General features: G+C 40.5%; 1 protein-coding gene across 7 annotated transcripts in view; it reads right to left on the bottom strand.

Moving 5' to 3' along the window:
* Positions 1-938: 938 nt before the first annotated feature.
* DNAH12 (dynein axonemal heavy chain 12) overlaps positions 939-18328 on the bottom strand; it is a 210157-nt gene continuing 192767 nt past the window's right edge. The window contains exons 62-69 of one of the 7 annotated variants that reach the window (XM_053219194.1): positions 16748-16981; positions 16275-16463; positions 13415-13518; positions 11619-11823; positions 5817-5954; positions 5284-5375; positions 3621-3688; positions 939-1805 (exon numbers count right to left, since the gene is read on the bottom strand). In XM_053219194.1, the coding sequence (XP_053075169.1) occupies positions 1615-1805; positions 3621-3688; positions 5284-5375; positions 5817-5954; positions 11619-11823; positions 13415-13518; positions 16275-16463; positions 16748-16981 (1221 nt within the window). In that variant the 3' untranslated portion in view covers positions 939-1614. Of the gene's footprint in view, positions 1806-3620; positions 3689-5283; positions 5376-5816; positions 5955-11618; positions 11824-13414; positions 13519-16274; positions 16464-16747; positions 16982-18328 lie in introns of those variants that run through there. The other 6 variants (XM_053219197.1, XM_053219192.1, XM_053219193.1 and 3 more) reach the window with 6 other exon arrangements.

Raw genomic sequence — 18328 nt, 5'->3', positions numbered from 1 at the left:
CCATTAATAGCTTTACTATAAATACATGATCATAAGACAGTCTGGCACATTCTCCTTGTTTTTTACATGGGGTTTAGCTCTATTTGGAAACATGATCCCTTCTCTTCACTGCTATATTCATCAAATTTAAAGGACTAAACATTTTATTCCTGGTATAAAATGCTTTTGCAAGGGGTTGGCTGTGTGAAGTGAATTCATTCTCCTGCTCATGGCCACTGCAGACCAGAATCAATTTTTCATCTGAGAGGCCATTTTTCTCTGACCGATTTATCAAAGGGACTGTCCCCACAGTCCTGATTCACTGGGTAGCTGCACCTACATTTTCTTTGGGCTACAGAGCTGCAGCCTAAAGTGTACTGGGAATCCTAAGGAAGGAATTAATTCCACACACAAGATAATAAAATTTCAACTGTAATTCTGTATTGTTGAAATGTCTTAAAATCGATAATCTATACTAATATTTTGAATGTATATACTAAATGAGAACATTAACTATTAAAAATAATGAAGAGACACTTGGTATTTCCAACTAAACATGAAATAAATGCCAAGAAGCACGCTATGGCCTGGGGTGGACAGGCCTGCCACCAGCCACCTTACTGCCTCTGTACGCTTCCTGCCCGGGGGACTGTGAGAAATGGAGCTGATGTTGTAAAAGTATGATGTAAGGGGTTACTTCCGGAATTGTTTTGATACTTCCTCATTTATAACCATCTCTGGTAAGTGAGTAGAAAGGGAACTACTCTTGAAGCTGAAGAAATGACTGCACACTTGTGAAAACAGATAATTTCTGATATTAAATTTTATCCAGTGGGACGCTTGGGTGGCCCAGTCAGTTAAGCCGCTGACTTCAGTTTGGGTCATGATCTCGTGGTGTGTGGGTTTGAGCCCCGCATCGGGCTCTGTGCTGACAGCTCAGAGCCTGGAGCCTGCTCCAGATGCTCTCAAAAAATGAATAAAAACATTGTTAAAAAATTTAAAAATTTTATCTAGTTTCCCCAAATATGATTTTCACATATATATCAAAAGTTTCAAGGATTTTTCTCTTTAAAAAAAAAAAAGTTCATTTATTGAGTTTTAAAATTTCCTGTCACATGCTTTCCCCTGTAAAATTAATAATAGCAATAATTTTTAAAAAGCAATTAAATATAAGGCGATTCCTTATATGACATTTACTTTGAATTATAAAAATAAATTAGAGAAATTTTTTTAAAAAGTTTATTTTGAGAGAGTGCAAGTAGGGGAGGGGCAGAGAGACAGAGAGAGAGGGAATCCTAAGCAGGCTCCACACCATCAGCACAGAGCCCAACATGGGGCTCAAACTCACAAACCGTTAGGTCGCGACCTGAGCTGAAATCAAGAGTTGGACGCCCAACCGAGTCACCCAGGTGCCCCTCAAAGACTTTTCATGTGCTTTCAAGAAACATTTCTCTTCATGTTTTCTAGAAGGCTGTATTTCAGTCAAGAGTGGTACACCAGGGAGGAGAACAGTGCAAAAACCATTTAAAAGAAGGACACAAAGATACTTGATTTCATAACGTATGTATTTTGAAGTGAAGACAACATAGATTTTCTTTTTTACTTCTTTCAGATGTTTTCTTAAGTTTGTCCAATTTAGTCATCCAGTTGACAAAGCAAGGCAACCCCACGCTTGATCCAGTGTTGAGTGGGTTTGTCTGTCTTTAACAACATTGCAATAACAAAGTTGGTAGAATGTCCTGTTGTGGAGAGAGTTCCTTTACGTTGACTTGTCTTGTAAAGGGGACAGGTGTAGGCATTCGACTTCACAATCTCAGTCTTTTTAGCTTGGAAAAGAAAGAAATACATTCATTTGCTAAAGGGAAAACAGCCATTGGTACTAAACAACTTTTTTCATACTAAATCTAAGATCATGATTATGATATTTGAACACTTCAATGCTGTTATTGTTGTTTACAGTTGGGATATAATTATGGCTGTGAAACAAGACAAGTGATTTCATACGGGGCATGATTCTAGGGCTAGAGGACAGGAATCGATTCTAAGTTCTGATGACTTAGCTGGCATGAAAACACTCCAGAGGACCTGGGAGAGGAGGAGAAGGTAGGGAAGAAGTACTAAAATCCAGCACATGTAATGCAGCAGACCCTGCTGCTTACAGCCCTAATACAAGAAACGCATAGATCAGAAGAAGCAGAACTTACTGTTTGCTTTCAGCAGGTTGTTGTTAAGAAAAACACACCAACACTTACCTACTCACAGAAAGAATCTATATATTATCCTTGAAAAGCCAAATATGAGATATTAGGAGTCTTTCTAAACTAAGGCCACATTTCTCATACTTATAATTGAACTGTGTTAATAAAAATATTTAATGGGCTCAGTGGTGATTGTGGATAATTTGGACATGCTTCCATTGATAGTTATCTGAGGACAAAAAAACCTAGAGAAGAAAAAACAAAAGAATGAGCCTCATTTGTTCGGACTTGTGGGAAAATGATGATGGCCAGAGGAGGGAAGGAGTGAGTCTTTCCCAGGAGGGCAGAGTTGGCTTCCTCGGCCTTCCCACCTGTGACTTGCAACATCTATGCCTGTGGGCACCTGTCTGGGTCCTAGGCCAAGGAGTTTCTTGTAGCCAGAAGACTCTAGCCACTGGCTGGTGTCAAGCCTACGTGTCTCTGAGAGGTGTACAAAGGCAGTTCAGAATCAAAATATTGATGGGAAGCCCTGGACTCTGGAAAAGTAGAAGTGGGGGAGGGCAGAGAAAATGTTACATCCCTTGGGATAAGAGCAAAAAGAGGCAGAATGATATTCCTGAAATAATATGAATGCAACACAAAACGGGAATAATATATTCCCAATGTAAATAGTAAGTCACTAAAAATTTTTTTTTCTTTCTGCAGTTTATTTTTTATCATTTACATCCAAGGTGGTTAGCACATGGTGCAACAATGATTTCAGGAGTAGATTCCTTAAGCCCCTTAACAATTTAGCCCATCCCCCCTGCCACAACCTCTCCAGAAACCCTCTGTTATCCACATTTAAGAGTCTTTTATGTTTTGTCCCCTCCCTGTTTTTATATTACTTTTGCTTCCCTTCCCTTATGTTCATCTGTTCTGTGTCTTAAAGTCCTCATATGAGTGAAGTCATATGATATTTGTCTTTCTCTGACTAATTTCACTTAGCATAATACCCTCTAGTTCCATCCACGTAGTTGCCAACGGCAAGACTTCATTCTTTTTGATTGCCGAGTAATACTCCAGTGTGTGTGTGTGTGTGTGTGTACTGCATCTTCTTAAAAAATTTTTTAATGTTTATTCATTTTTGAGAGACAGAGACAGAGCATGGTGGGGGAGGGGCAGAGAGAAAGAACGAGACAGAATCCAAAGCAGGCTCCAGGCTCTGAGCTGTCAGTACAGAGCCCAACGCAGGGCTTAAACTCACAAGCTGTGAGATCATGACCTGAGCAGAAGTCAGACACTTAACCAACTGAGCCACCCAGGTGCCCCTAAGCCACTATTTATTGTAACTGAACAAAGTCTTAATAGATTTGAGCAGAGACTTATTTGGGGGAGCCATTAAAAAATGTCTATCATTATCCTCCCTAAAACTCTAACAAATTTTGTTAGGAGTATATTTACTTGGTTTTATCCATATGATGGGCATCAGGTCAAAGAGAAGTTTGGGATGTTGCTCAGCAAGCAATCCACTGTGAAGAGAAATGGAAATATTTATTAGAAATAAGATGAAATTTGCTTCTAGAAATTGCTACTGAGATATTGGCTTTTAATACAAGAGAGGACTGGAAATATGCAGAGAAAGAAATATAAAAACCAAGGAGGAAGCAATGAATAACAGTGGACAAATACCAATTCTTGCCGCTTTTTAAGTACCATCCATGAAGCACACACTATCTTATCACATTTGATCATCATCATGATCTTGTCCCCTTCCTTTTCCACACACAGGTGAACAGTGAAGGCTCAGAGAGGTTGAACAGTTTTCTCATAGTAACACAGCTCTTAAGTGCCAGAGTCAGGATTCAAACGTACATCTGCCTGTCTAGTAAACCTGTCTTCTTTTCCCTGTGCTATATTGTTTATTTGTTTGAGAAAAGGAGGGAGGGAAGGAAAGGGAGGGACAGGAGAAAAGATGAATACATAATTCATCTATGTAAGTTAAATGATAAAAATGGAGAGGTGTGCATCGGTGGCTTAGTCAGTTGGTTAAGCGTCTGACTCTTGATTTCAGCTCAGGTCATGACCTCACGGTTTGTGAGATAAAGCCCTGCGCAGAGCTCCATGCTGACAGTACAAAGCCTGCTTGGGAATCCCCCCCCCCTTCAAAATAAACTTAAAAAAAAAAAAAAAGGAAGAGAGAAATAACCAAATGAACTAGGTGCAGCTAAGTCTGCTCAGAGCTCGGTCTTGGAATTATCTTTGTAATAATACAAAGGAGCTCCTTCCTGCTCCTCCTCAAGCGATTTTCTGGGTCTCAACATTCAACCCTCCCTTGAGAGCAAAGCCTAGCCCTAACCCTGGAAATAGAGGGTTATGCTTATTAACGGACTGATAAAGAGCAGGGCTCCAAGGGAAATAGTCTCTCCCCTTCTCTCTTACCCCTATGTATCTTATTTATTTTTTTTAATTTTATTTATTTTTGAGACAGAGTGAGAGTGCAGAAGAGGTGCAGAGAGAGAGAGAAGGAGACAGAGGATCCGAAGTGGGCTGCATGCTGACATCAGAGAGCCCGATGTGGAGCTTGAACTCTGTGAGATCATGACCTGAGCTGAAGTCAAGAGCCAGGCGCTTAACTGACTGAGCCACCAAGGCCCCCCACCGCTACGCATTTTAAAAAGAATAGCAATGCTTGGTTTCCTAAGCTGGAAATTCAGTATTAATTTTAAATATTTATTTATTTTGTCATATAAGAGAAAGTTTTCCATTCACTAACAGAAATGGGAAGTTCATTCTAACTGTGAAATGTTCAAAAGTTAGGTGCTCCTGCATATTACAAAATGGAAGGTAACAGTCCTAAAACAGAAGAAGTAAATAATTTCAACTAACTTTTCTAGTCATAAGACCATTGAAATATTAACTAAAAATTCTTCAGGACCTAAAAATACTCACTTATCAATTGCCCCAGCCTGAGTAATGATTTATGGCAAGAATTCTGATATTATTTTTTACTTGCCATAGTCCCTAGAAGAGCCCTTTTGTTGCAGGGGTGGGGTGGGGTGGGTGGGAAGCAGTGTTTTACTTATTCATCTGCAATGAAGAAGTCTCGGCAGTTGAAAGCCCTGACCTTGTTCGGGACCAGCGTGCTCCATCAAGATACAACCCGTGGATGTAAACGCCATCCTCTGGCGCCGTCTCAGATGTATCTGAAGGAATAACCTGAAGGGAGAGGCACATGCTAATAACGGTCTCTTCCCCAGACAATTTTGTCTCAGAAGGAAAACATCTGCTCAATTTTCAGAACATACTCAGGGAAACGCGACTATATGATAGGTTGTGAAACTATAAATTTTTCAGTAGGAGTGTAAGTGTCAAAATGTATAATACAGTTCTTTTTGAAGCATTTTATCACTTTTTATTGTACCTCATGTTTTTGCTGAAACCGGAGAGCAGCATTAGATGATCTAAGTTAAAAATGGAGATATATATCTAAGTCCTATCAGACGTAGCAAGGCAAACATACACTTTCTTCATGAAACACAAAGAATGGAAAGAAGTCATTTATAATGGACCATAAAAATATGAATCCTGCATATCTTCCTTGATTAACTACATGATTTTGAAATAATGATATACTGTGGAATTCAGGGGGGTTTGTACCTCAAATTCATATCCTAGTAAGTCAATAGGGATGGTATATTTTCTGGCATAATTCTGCATCGCTCCAGTGAGAAAGGCTTGGGTGAAAAAGAATCCTGAGAGCCAAAACACACAAGGTTTTCCTGAAGTATACCAGTCCTGGAAGGGGAAAACACAATGCACTATGTTCATTTCCAAACTCACATGAGCACCACCTGATCTGTAATTCCTGATTCTGGCTTGTGTGTTGTCCACACTTTCCACCACAGGACTCTCTTCCCCGACACAAACACGCAACCTACCTTGGCCTTCTACTTCTTTTCCCTTATAGTCACTCTTCTTGGATAATTCAAACTAATTTTAACATTAACCTGAATAACACAAAGTTTGAAAGGTTCAAATCTACAAAGAGCTGAGAGTAAATTATTTGGGGATGTGTGACTTACTCCCACTCAAAAGCAACCATCTTCAGATATCTCATGCGGTATATGACAGAGTGTTGATTCCAGCTCCTTAAAACTCTGGACTCCCCCCTGCCTCCACGCTTACTTCAGTTCAGATGTCCATTGTCTTTTTTCTGTATCGATGTGCACGTCTTCTCACTTCTCCCCTCTCTCTGCTCAGTACATCTAGAGTAATGTTTCCAGAGTATACCTCACCATGCATGGTTTGGATTGGATTTAGCATCTTGCATAATTCTTCAGTAATCTGCTACTACTCTACCAAATTAAAGTCTAAGCACCTTAGTCTCCTATTTAACATACTTCATAATCTAGCCCCAAATTGTATTTCCAGCTTGATTCCTTTTTAAAATGTTTATGTTTATTTATTTATTTATTTTGAGACAGAGTGTGCGCACGCAAGCGGGGAGGGGCAGAAAGAGAGGGAGGGAGAGAATCCCAAGCAGGCTCTGCTCTGTGAGTGCAGAGCCTGACGAGGGGCTTGAACTCATGAGCCATGACATCATAACCTGAGCCAAAACCAAGAGTCGGATGCTCAGTTGACTGAGCCATCCAGGCACCACCCCCACCCCCCAGCTTGATCCCTTAACAGAAGACCATGGGGGAGGGGAAGGGGAAAAAAAAGTTACAGAGAGGGAAGGAGGCAAACCATAAGAGATTCTTAAATACAGAGAACAAACTAAGGGTAGATGGGGGGTGGGAGAGAGGGGAAAGTGGGTGATGGGCAGGGAGGAGGGCACTTGTTGGGATGAGCACTGGGTGTTGTATGGAAAACAATTTGACAATAAATTATATTAAAAAATATAAATAAATAAACAATTCTCCTTCAAGCATCTTACATTATAACCAGGCTACACTATGTGCTGGTCTTTTCTCTGCATTGGGTGGACATCTGTTGTATTTTCTGCTTGTCTTAAAGTGACACTACTCTTCCATCCTTCTGGAAGAAGAACCTTTCTATACTCTCAACCCAAGCCCTTCTGGTGCAAGAACTCCACTTCCTGGGGTGGGCATGTGATTCCTGCCTGGCCAGTGATACCCCCCAGTCATAGTGATTGATACAGGAATGGACATGTGACCCAGGCAAAGACAGAGATGTGGAGACTCTTGCTAGGACTTTTGGGGAAAAGATGCTCAGCTATTTGAAGTTGTGTGGATGTGAGGCCAGAGTTGCTGCTGCTGTTTTGCTACCATCACATGAGAACCTACCTGAGAATGGAGTCAACCCTCAGAGAAATGGAGCCAGGAAATGAGGTACAAGAATCCAGGACCAGGGCACTATTTTGTACCCCAGATCACCTCCTTCCTGGAGCCACTTGGCCCCCTGGATTTTTCAATTACTGAGGTAATAAACTTTATTTTTGTATATGTCAAATTTTGCAACAGGATCAATTCTAAATGATACAGTGCCTTTCGTTGCTCAGCTATCTCTAAGTTCTTTTCCTTTTTTTACAGTGTCTGAAACCTCTCATAGTTTAGACCTGGCTCAAATGCTTCTTCATCCAATAAACAAACCCTGCTTTCCTGAGCTAGAAGAACTCTCTCCCTCTGAATTCCCAGAGCATTTTACAAGTTGATCTGCTATGACACATCCCTTACTCTATTATATTCGTGGTTGGTTTGTTTTTTCTTAGATACATAGCTTATCCCCCTGTAGGCTATTGACAACTTGAAGGCAGGGCTTACGTTGTCATTGCCTTTTTATCTCACAAAGCACACAACAAGATGTTTCGGACAAAATGGGTCTCAGTTCACATTAGTTAAGAGAACAGATGAATCAATAAAATGAACTTTGTCTCTGAGTGAGCAGTGCACTGTGGGAAGAAGCCAGCTTTGCTTCCTGGGAGGAAGAGAACAAACCACTGCTGGAGATGTTGCAATAGTCCAAGCTACCAAATCAAGAAGAGGTAGAGAAAGAGGCGGGGCTTGACAAGGACACAAGCCAGGCAGATCCAGCACTGTGCACAAGAAAGCTGTAAGAACCCAGAAGGCAAGTGTATAGAAAATTCCCTGGCTCACTCCAGGGCTTCATTTAGCCAAGAATGTCATGAGTGTCTGGGTCAGTGACTTGTACAGAATTTCTGAATTAGCTACCATTTACTGGATGCTTAGTGCTTGCTAGGCATTGTGCTAAGCACTTGACACGCATCACCTCATTTAGTCCACAAAATAACTCCGTGAGTTATTCCTCCCATTTTATAGACAAGGAAACTGGAGTGCAGAAAGATGAGTAATATCTTGTTCCAAGTCACACAGTCACTAAGTGTCAGATCCAGGATTTAACCTGAGAGTATAACCAGTGTGAAAAACGCTTAGAAAAAAAAAATAAAAAGCACAAGAAGGAGAAAGGGAAGATAAATAGGGTAAATGGTGATAGAGAAATGAGGAAAAGACAGAAACTCCAGATGACTCATTTGCTTAATTAAGAAGCATTAGGAGATGAAGTCAAGACTCCAGGAGACGGGGAGCCTGGGTGGCTCAGTTGGTTAAGTGTCTGACTTTGGCTCAGGTCATGATCTCACGGTTTGTGGGTTCAAGCTCTGCATTGGGTTCTCTGGTGTCAGCACAGAGCCTGCTTCCGATCCTCTGTCTGCCCCCCACCCACCCGCCTCTCCCCTGCTTGTGCTCTGTCTCTCTCAAAAATAAATAAACTGTTAAAAAAAAGAGTCCAGGAGAAAGAAAGGTAAGAGGAAAACTGTATGGCTTCTCTAAGGGTAAGAGGACAATGGGGACAGATCCATTCAGAGGGAGGCATGTGGCGAAGGATGATAGAGGTGCCTGATAACACAGTGAGGTCTTTCTTACTCATTCGAATGGAATGATTCCAAGGGAAAATCCAGATTTCAGGAAGTAGGGAGTTGGACATGAACTTCACATCAACAACAAAAGGAATTTGTCCTGGAGACTATCCCTGCTGGCACCATGCCAGGACCCCTCTGAAAGACCAAGGTAATGGCTCTTGAATGCCCTTCAGGAAGAAGCAGTATATGGAAAGTGCAAGCAGTTCCAAAAAAAGCTTGGGAAATGAACTGGAGTATAAAAAAAAGGAAGACCGTGACAAGGGGAGGATATGATTAACTACAAGGCAAATGCCTTTTCTTTCTTTATTTTTTTTTAGTATTTATTTTTGAGAGAGCGAGACAGACAGAGGGTGAGCTGGGGAGGGGCCGAAAGAGAGAGGGAGACACAGAATCCATAGAAGCCTCCAGGTTCTGAGCTGTCAGCACAGAGCCCAACACAGGGCTCGAACTCACAAACCATGAAATCATGACCTGAGCCAAAATTAGATGCTTAACCGACTGAGCCACCAGGTGCCCTTAAGGCAAATGCTGTTGATAAGGGATGGGAAGAGGCAGGTCCACACAGGAGGAACTCCGAAGACATGTTGTACATGTGGCCAGGATTCACCTAGTAGACACAGTTTACCTATCAAATTAGCAAAGATAAAAAACAACAAAAATCTGAGAAACAGGCCCTCTTATTCACTATTGTTGGGGATACAATTAAATAATTTTTCTGGCTGATTAGGTAATATCAAAACCCTAAAAATCAAAACCCTAAAATATCAAAAACCCTAAAAATACCCAAATGGAATTGATTACAGCATTAAAAGAATGAAGATCCACTGACCAAACGAATAAGGATTCACTGAACAAGAGGAATTTTTCTAGAAACGCAAGGATGGTTTTCCACTTGGAAATCTAGTGAATAGTTCAATGCAATAATAAGCTAAAGAGGGGGAAAAATCACATCATTAGCAATAAATGCTGAAAAGGCATTTGATAAAGTTCAACAATTTATGATTTTACCAAAGAATAGTCCACTTTTACTGAATTCTTACCACATACCATGGATTGTTACCCTATGAGGTAAAATTAAACATTTTATGGATGGGAAAACCATTATGTGGCAACTCTTCTAGAGCCTGAACACTGACAACCCCAATGTAGACTGTTTCTTTTGTTAAATGTAAAATCTATACAACCAGCTCCTATAAATTAATTTTTAAGAAATAGTTCAAAAGAAAAATGGGCCTAGGAAGGAGATGAAGAGGCGATTCATAGGAGAAAATACAAATGGTAAGCACACACACCAAAAGAAACACAAGCTCACCAGTTACCAACAACAACAACAAAAAAAGCAAATTGAAATAAGATATTATCAATCTATTCAATTGGTAAAAATTAAAAAGGGGTATATGAGAAAGCTGCTCTCTCCACATCCTCACAAGCACTGGCTATTTTATGATTAGCTTCTACAGTGAAACAAATAAAGCTCTTCTGTAATAAAAAGGCAACTAGGGACACCTGGGTGACTCAGTCGTTTAAGTGTCCAACTCTTGATTTTGGCTCAAGTCATGATCTCACTGTTGGTTGTGAGATCAAGCCCCAAGTCTGGTTCCGTGCTGGGTGTGGAGCCTGCTTGAGATCCGCCCTTGCTCGCGCGCGCTCTCTCTCTCTCTCACTCTGCCCCTCCCCCCCCTAAAAAAAGAAAAAAAGAGGCAACTAAACAGGGAAAGGTCATATACCTAATTTGAATTTCCAAAAAGTGTTTTTGGGGCTCTCCCCAACTCTCATAAATATTAACCCACATAAATATTAACCCCACATAAATATTAACCATACAATGGGGGCAAGCCAAGGAGCTAAGGAAGAGAAATAGTGCCCTGGACATCCTTTATATGTGTATTTTGGGATGGAGGGTGGAGACTTAAAAGCATTCAACGTTTCCCTGGTTTTATGAGATAAGGGATAAGAAGCATGGATTTTAAGACAGTGGCCAATTATTGGTAAATCCATATCTCAGGCTCTTTTTTGAGATTTACCCCCAGTATTAAAACTACAAGACCAAGTATGTGGTCTCAGAGAACCACAGACTTAGAATCTTTTTTTTTTCCATGTTTTGTTTATTTTTGAGAGGGAGAGCATGAGTGGGGGAGGGGCAGAGAGGGAAAGAGAAAATCCCAAGCAGGCTCTGTGCTGACAGCAGTGAGCCCAATGTGGGGCTTGAACTCATGAACTGTGAGATCATGACCTGAGCTGAAGTCAGACATTCAACCAACTGAGCCACCCAGGTGCCCCAAACTTAGAACGTTAAAAAAATATGTCACATTTTACTTGGACTATGTAAAGTAAAATTTTAATTTTCTACTGAGTACTTTGAAATATGTGTAATTTTTAACATTCTAAAATTTTGGTTAGATTACCATGAAACCAGTAACCCCATTCCATTCAACCCAGAGACACTGAAGTGACCAGAGTGTTTTCTAATCTCTCCCCAGTCAACCAAAAACTAAAATTACACACACACACACACACACACACACACACACACACACACACACACACATATAATCCTTTACCTGTAAAAAGTTCAACCGGGCTAGAAAATCTGTGATGTAACTTCCTAGGGGTTTAAGACTTGGATATGATCGTGTAGCCCATATTTCTGGAACCTTTCCAACAAGCAAACTGCCAGAGAGTGCCTCCAGTGCAGAATCCATTACGACCAAACCCTTAATAGCTTTTTCAAGGTCCCGTAGAGTATTGCGTATAGTTCTAATTAAACTGCAAAGAAAAGAATCACATTATCATTGTACATACACTGGTAAATATCAACATACTGTTTTTCCAGAAAAAGAAATCTCACTCACGGCTTTATGGGAGTGTTTCCCCGAATGTACTCACCTCCCTCTTGGTAATGGAAGGTACTTTTAGGTGATACTTGGATGAACTTTTTTTTTAAGTTTATTTATTTTGAAAGAGAGAGAGCATGAGAGAGGCAGAGAGAGGGGGAGAGAGAGAATCCTAAGCAGGCTCCGCACTGTCAGTGCAGAGCTCAATGCAGGGTTTGAGCTCACAAACTGTGAGATCATGACTTGAGCCAAAATCAAGAGTTGGATGCTTAACCGACTGAGCCACCCATGCATGCCTGGATGAAACTTTTTCATTTTAATCATTATATAATACAGAAAATGGTACCAAACAGCATATCAAAATTGTTTTCTGGGTGTTATGGCTTAAGACCAGGCTAATTTAAGCAGAGGATGATTTGGGGGAAAATATTAGGTAAATGATGTTCCAGATGGCATGAAAATATGGAAGAGTTATAAACGTGTAATGCAAAGGCTGACATTTGTGAAATGATGCATTAAAGCATAAAGCATATATTCACTGATATGCTTGCAAAGACTTTGCTTCTCACATAGGCCCAAACTGCTGAGAACACCATAAATATACCTGAAGTAAGGGTTTGAGGCTAGAAGCCTAAGCAACAGAGAGATAATATGGTAGTACATATAAACATGTATGGTCTTTAAATAAAAAATACTGAACTAAGGCATCATAGTGTTTTAATATGTTTTGTTTTTAAATGTCAGCAAATCCTGAAACCCAAATAAACTTGAAAACATCTTAGAAAATTCATGACCAAAACAATTTCTCCATCCCTTAAGCCGTATTGTACTGTAGAAAATTCAGTGAAAAAATTCAAAGGGGCACCTGGGTGGCTCAGTCAGTTAAGTGTCTGACTCTTGATTTCAGCTCAGGTCATGATCTCATGGTTCATGAGTTTGAGCCCCATGTTAGGCGCTGTGCTAACAGTGTGGAACTTGCTTGGGATTCTTTTTTCCTCTCTCTCTCTGCCCCTCCCTCACTCTTCCTTTCTCTCTCTCTCCCTCTTTCAAGATACATAAATAAACATTTAAAAAATTCAAAGCAAAAATTTGTTTGCTATCATGGGGTACCTAATCAACCTAGGTTGGACTCAGGAAGAAAAGGGAGGGTGCATGTGTCACATGGTGGAACAATGACAAAAGAGGTAACTACATACAGGCTCAATTAATATTCATTTGGTCCTGAGTTCCTGAGGAGACTAGTAAAGGATGGATGAAAAATTATGATGAATATTTTCACATAAATTTCACAAAAATAAATTCACATGTAAGTAAAAATAGATCTCATTTCCATCATCATTTTTGCATTCTAAAAGATACCCTCGCTTCTGGGGCGGAAGATGATACAACTTTAAAGAGTAGGAGTGGATCCTAAGGAAATGGCAGGTTTGGATAATTTTTTCTTAAAATTTTAATGTGTGTCTTTTTTTTTTTATCAACGTGGGTTGGTTGTCTTCTGAACCCAAAAGGATAGAGATCCTTACTTGTTAAATCTTTCCATTTCTTGTACTAACACAGTATTCATGCTCTCTTCATAGCTCACAGGATACTTCAATAGTGCTGTTTCAATGTTGAAATCATTCGGTAGCTAAGAGAATGGGTTTGGAAGGTCACATATTACACTCAGAATGGATAATTCACTTCATTCAGCTGTCCTATCACTAATAGCTAACATGAGGCAGTTACTGTGGGCTGAGCATTGTGCTAGCTGCTTCCCATACATTATCTCATTTCACCTTTACCTTACACTCTCAGGTGGCCATTATCATCTCCATTATACAGATGAGGATATTCAAGTACAGTTAACCCTTGAACAGTGCAGGTTAGGGCACCGACTCCACACCCCCCCCCCCCCATATAGTCAAAACTCCATGTATAAATTCAACTCTCCAAAAACTTAAAAAAAAAAAAGTTTTAATGTTTTAATTTTTGAGACAGAGACAGACAGATCGCAAGCGGGGGAGGAGCAGAGACAGCGGGAGACACAGAAACCAAAGCAGGCTCCAGGCTCTGAGCTGTCAGCAAAGAGCCCAATGCGGGGCTCGAACTCACAGACTGTGAGATCATGACCTGAGCTGAAGTTGGACGCTCAACCGACTGAGCCACACAGGCGCCCCCAAAAACTTTTTTTTAATTAAAAAAATTCTTTTTGATATTTATTTTTGAGAGAGAGAGAGACACAGACAGAGCATGAGCAGGAAAGGGGCATAGACAGAGGGAGACACAGAATCCGAAGCATGCTCCAGGCTCTGAGCTGTCAGCTCAGAGCCTGACGTGGGACTTGAACCCATGGACTGTGAGATCATGACCTGAGCTGAAGTTGGACGCCCAACCGATTGAGCCACCCAGGTGCCCCTCCAAAAACTTAGTTACTAATAACCTACTATTGACTGGAAGCCTTACCACTAACATAAACAGTCAACACATATTTTGTATGTCATATGTATTCTATACTGTATTCTTGCAATAAAGGAAGCTAGAAAGAAAATATTAAGAACATCTTAAAGAAGGGAAGAAACATATTACCGTGCTATATTTATAAAAATAAATTCATATGTAAGTATATCTGTGCAGTTCAAACCTGTGTTGTTCAAGGGTCAACTGTACAGAGAGGTTAAATAACTGCCCAAGGGCACACAGCCAAAAGGTGATTTGTTTAAACCCACAGGTCTCTAACTGTAAAGCCCATGCTCTTTACTATAGGCTATGGCACTTTGCAGAAGATACAGATTTCTGAAAAGCCATGTGATTTCTTTTGTAAGCCGAATCTCATTTTCCACTGATAGAACAGATTTTCCATTTCATAACTGTTTTATGGTTATTTTCAATCAGTTATTAAGTGGCTCCAAATAGCTTAGCTTACCCCACTTTCAAATAATGTGTGACTGTAGCGGGTTCCAGGTTATATAGAGAGAAGACTATCAAGTGTCTGATTTCTATGAGGCACCTCAGAGATGCTTGAGAAGTGAAGGGGACTTTGGGACTGATAACCAAGTCTTAAGACACTCCTAAAAGGCAAAGAAGTTTCCCAATCAGGGAAGTTCTGAACAAAGAACTGAGCTGCCCAGAGTGTCTGTAGATGATGATCCCTGAGCGGTGCAAAAGACTTACAATAATGTAAGTCACACTAGCTGCTGTCATTCAAGGACCCTTGATGCCAAATAAGTCCAAAATGCCACTGTTAGATAACTTCCTGTTAGGGACCTTGTGAGAGCAACCATTCTGCAAGGGCCAGAACCACCACTCCCCATCCCCCGAGATAAACTGCAGAACCAGTAAGGGACCACGGGGGAGAGAGGCAAAGAGCAGAAGCAGCAGTCCAGGGGACAGAGTGGGAGGAGGCTGGCTGGCTTTCACCCAAGGGTTACAGCAGGGCAGCTCCCCTCTTTCTCCAGTGGCTGCAGCAACGTGTCCTGCGAGGAGGCTCTCCTTAAGGGGGGGGGGGGGGGCGCGTGCTGTCCATGGGTCTTCAAGACAGATGGACTATGGGTCAGGCTCTGCTCTGTCAGAATACTTGACACTGAAATATGGGGACAATTACAGTATTTACCCCAGAGGGGAATCGTGAAGATCTGCACATGCGATCATAATCCTTCTAAAGTTCCCTTTGTAGTTCCTTATGGAATTTAAGACACAGAAAAAAGATGAAAAGAGTATCATCCCACTCTACCTAGTAGGCTAAGTACTTCGAGCTATATTATGAAGGAAAAAAAAGGTGTAGTTGCTAATTTAGTGCTGATCTTACCTCCCTGTGCCCCCTCACTCCCTAAGATACAGATTAAAAACTGTATCTTAGGTTCACTCCTTGAACCAGCAAATTCAGACCATTTCCTCCAGTTTTTAAAAAGTAGGTCTATTCATTATCTTTGGAAACAATAAGTCATATGTTCATTCGCTCATCCACAACTATAGTTGCTAAGAACTTACTATGTGCCATCATGCAAATCATTTTAAATTCATGTTTTGTTTTTGTTTTAGAGAGCGTATGTGCACACATGAGCAGGGGAGGAGGAGGGAGAGACAGAGAGAATCCTAAGCAGGCTCCATGCTCCACATGGGGCTCGATCCCACAACCCTGGGATCATCACCTTAGCCAAAATCGAGAGTCGGATGCTAAACTGAGCGAGCCACCCAGGCACCCCAAATTCATGATCTTTTAAATGTTCACAAGAACCTTATACAGTTGGTACTATAATCACCACTTTACAGATTTGGGAACTAATCCTCACAAAGGCAAAGTATCTCACTCAAGATCCTAATGCTGTTCAACCAGAGTGCTCAGATTGCCATTTCAGGACCACTTTAATTTACATTATAAGCATCAGATTCTAAACTAAACATCACCTTGTTGAGAATATCTTCAGTAATTTCTAATAGAATCTGGTCAGTACTTCCTGAGGACCTGGTCTGTTTGGAGCCTCCCTGGGTGAGAAGCAAGGACTCAAAGAGGACTTTGGTTTGATGCAGATCTTTGGAGATATCAACATTTTCATGTAATCCAAATATCTCAGGGTGTTGAGTTAATGGAAGTTTCTACCAGAAAACAGATGAAGAAAGAAGCATCACATTTTCACCAGATACATTAATTGAAAAGGTAAACACATGCAGCCCCAAAAGGGTTAAAAATCAACTATACATTAATCCATGAGACATCAAACTCTCCCAATTTTCAGTAACTTCTAGAAACAAAAGATACTGAAAGTTGATTGAAAACCATACTACTTGGCTAGCCCTCTATATTACAGGGGAACATTTCATTATTTGCTTTTAGAAAAATCACACTTAGGTCTAACCCCATTTTCAGTGACATCAGTTACCGTAATGAATTCAATGTACTCATTGTAGGAGCCTTTGGGAGGTGCAAAATAGTTTCCACTGGGAGAAAACTTGTAATGAGGGTTTTCAATTATTTGTGGATTATAAAAGTCAGCCAGCATGGTTAAGAGGAGACGTCTGTCCCAATCATCTGTCACTCTTCCTCCATAGTTACATTCCCCAGTCAGGTAGGAGATGGCTTCAAATGGAATTGTGTTGTACTCATTTATAAATAACTGAAACAAAGAAAAAATGAAGTGAGAAAAACCTTAAAGTCTTTCACGTCATTTCCATTTTAAGATGAAATTAAATGTCAAGATGCATAGAGGTGGGGTTAAAGAATTATCACCATGAGTTACCTTTGGATGGCTGGGATTGTTCATATTTATTTTAAATTACTTTGCTTATCTGCATCTTCCAATTTGGGGGGGGGGCAGGGTGGGAAATAAACATGTATTGCTTCTATGATAAGAAAACTGTTTAACAAAAAAAAGATGACATGAAAATTACCAAGTCTTTTTCATATGGATTTGGGTAATTTGCCCTTGTTTTAGGGTATTGGTTGTTAATTAGGGGCAATTTTGTCCCCAAGGGGACATCTGGCAATATCTGGGGACATTTTAGATCTGTGGTTGGAGGTGTTACTGCCATCTAGTGGGCAGAAACTTGAGACGCTGCTAAACAGTGCACAGGACAGCTGCCCACAGTAAGGAGCTATCTGACCCCAAATGCCAAGAGCACCAACGCCGAGAACCAGGTGCCTGGTTTTGGGCACTGTTTGCAATGTGATAAAAACAAAGCAATTCAAACTTTAGCGCCAAAGCCTGGTTCACACAACATGACACCATTTACAATAGTAATAAAAACTGGAACACCTGGCTGGCTCAGTCAGAAAAGCATCTGACTCTTGATCTTGGGGTTGTGAGTTTGAGCCCCAGTTGGGTATAGAGATTACTTAAATAAATAAAACTTTAAAAAGTAATAAAAACTACTATTTGCATAGCTTTTATATTGTCTTGTTCATCTCCCAATAACCCTGTAAAGTAGGAAACTGAGTCTGGGAAATGTGAAATGATATGAAGGCCTGAATTTATTTCTCCTTTACATTTTCCCACACACAGGAATTTTGTATTGGGATGGTATATGTTACTGGATGGGAGCTTTTACTTGCCCCTGAAAATTACCTAATAGTGCAGGAATTATAGCAGAAATGGTACACAGTTAAGAAAAAATATCTCTAAATTATCCAGAGCCAACTTAAAAGAAGGTATCAATCTTTTTTGGAGACTTCCATGTTTTCAGGAGGAAGAGAAGTGTCAAGAGATATGAATAGGAGACAGACAGAGGGAAAGTACTCTTTGGGGGGGGGGGCGTGGTGAATAAGTTATTTGTGAAAGAGGAGAATTTCTCCCTTTCTTCTCTTTGGGGGAAAGAAAGGTGTGTTTAACTGGGTTTCCCTCCTTTCCCAAAACTAAAGGAAGAAACCACAAGAGAAATTCATGTTAAATTCATGGCAAATGCAAGATGTAGAGAACAACTCATTCCTTGGTTGTCTATCAACTTAGCCATCAGTTTCATTGATT

This window comes from Acinonyx jubatus, chromosome A2, assembly GCF_027475565.1.
Source record: "Acinonyx jubatus isolate Ajub_Pintada_27869175 chromosome A2, VMU_Ajub_asm_v1.0, whole genome shotgun sequence".
In the NCBI taxonomy this organism is placed as follows: domain Eukaryota; kingdom Metazoa; phylum Chordata; class Mammalia; order Carnivora; family Felidae; genus Acinonyx; species Acinonyx jubatus.
Note: the sequence above shows the minus strand (reverse complement) of the source record. Positions and strands in the feature narration are given on the sequence as shown.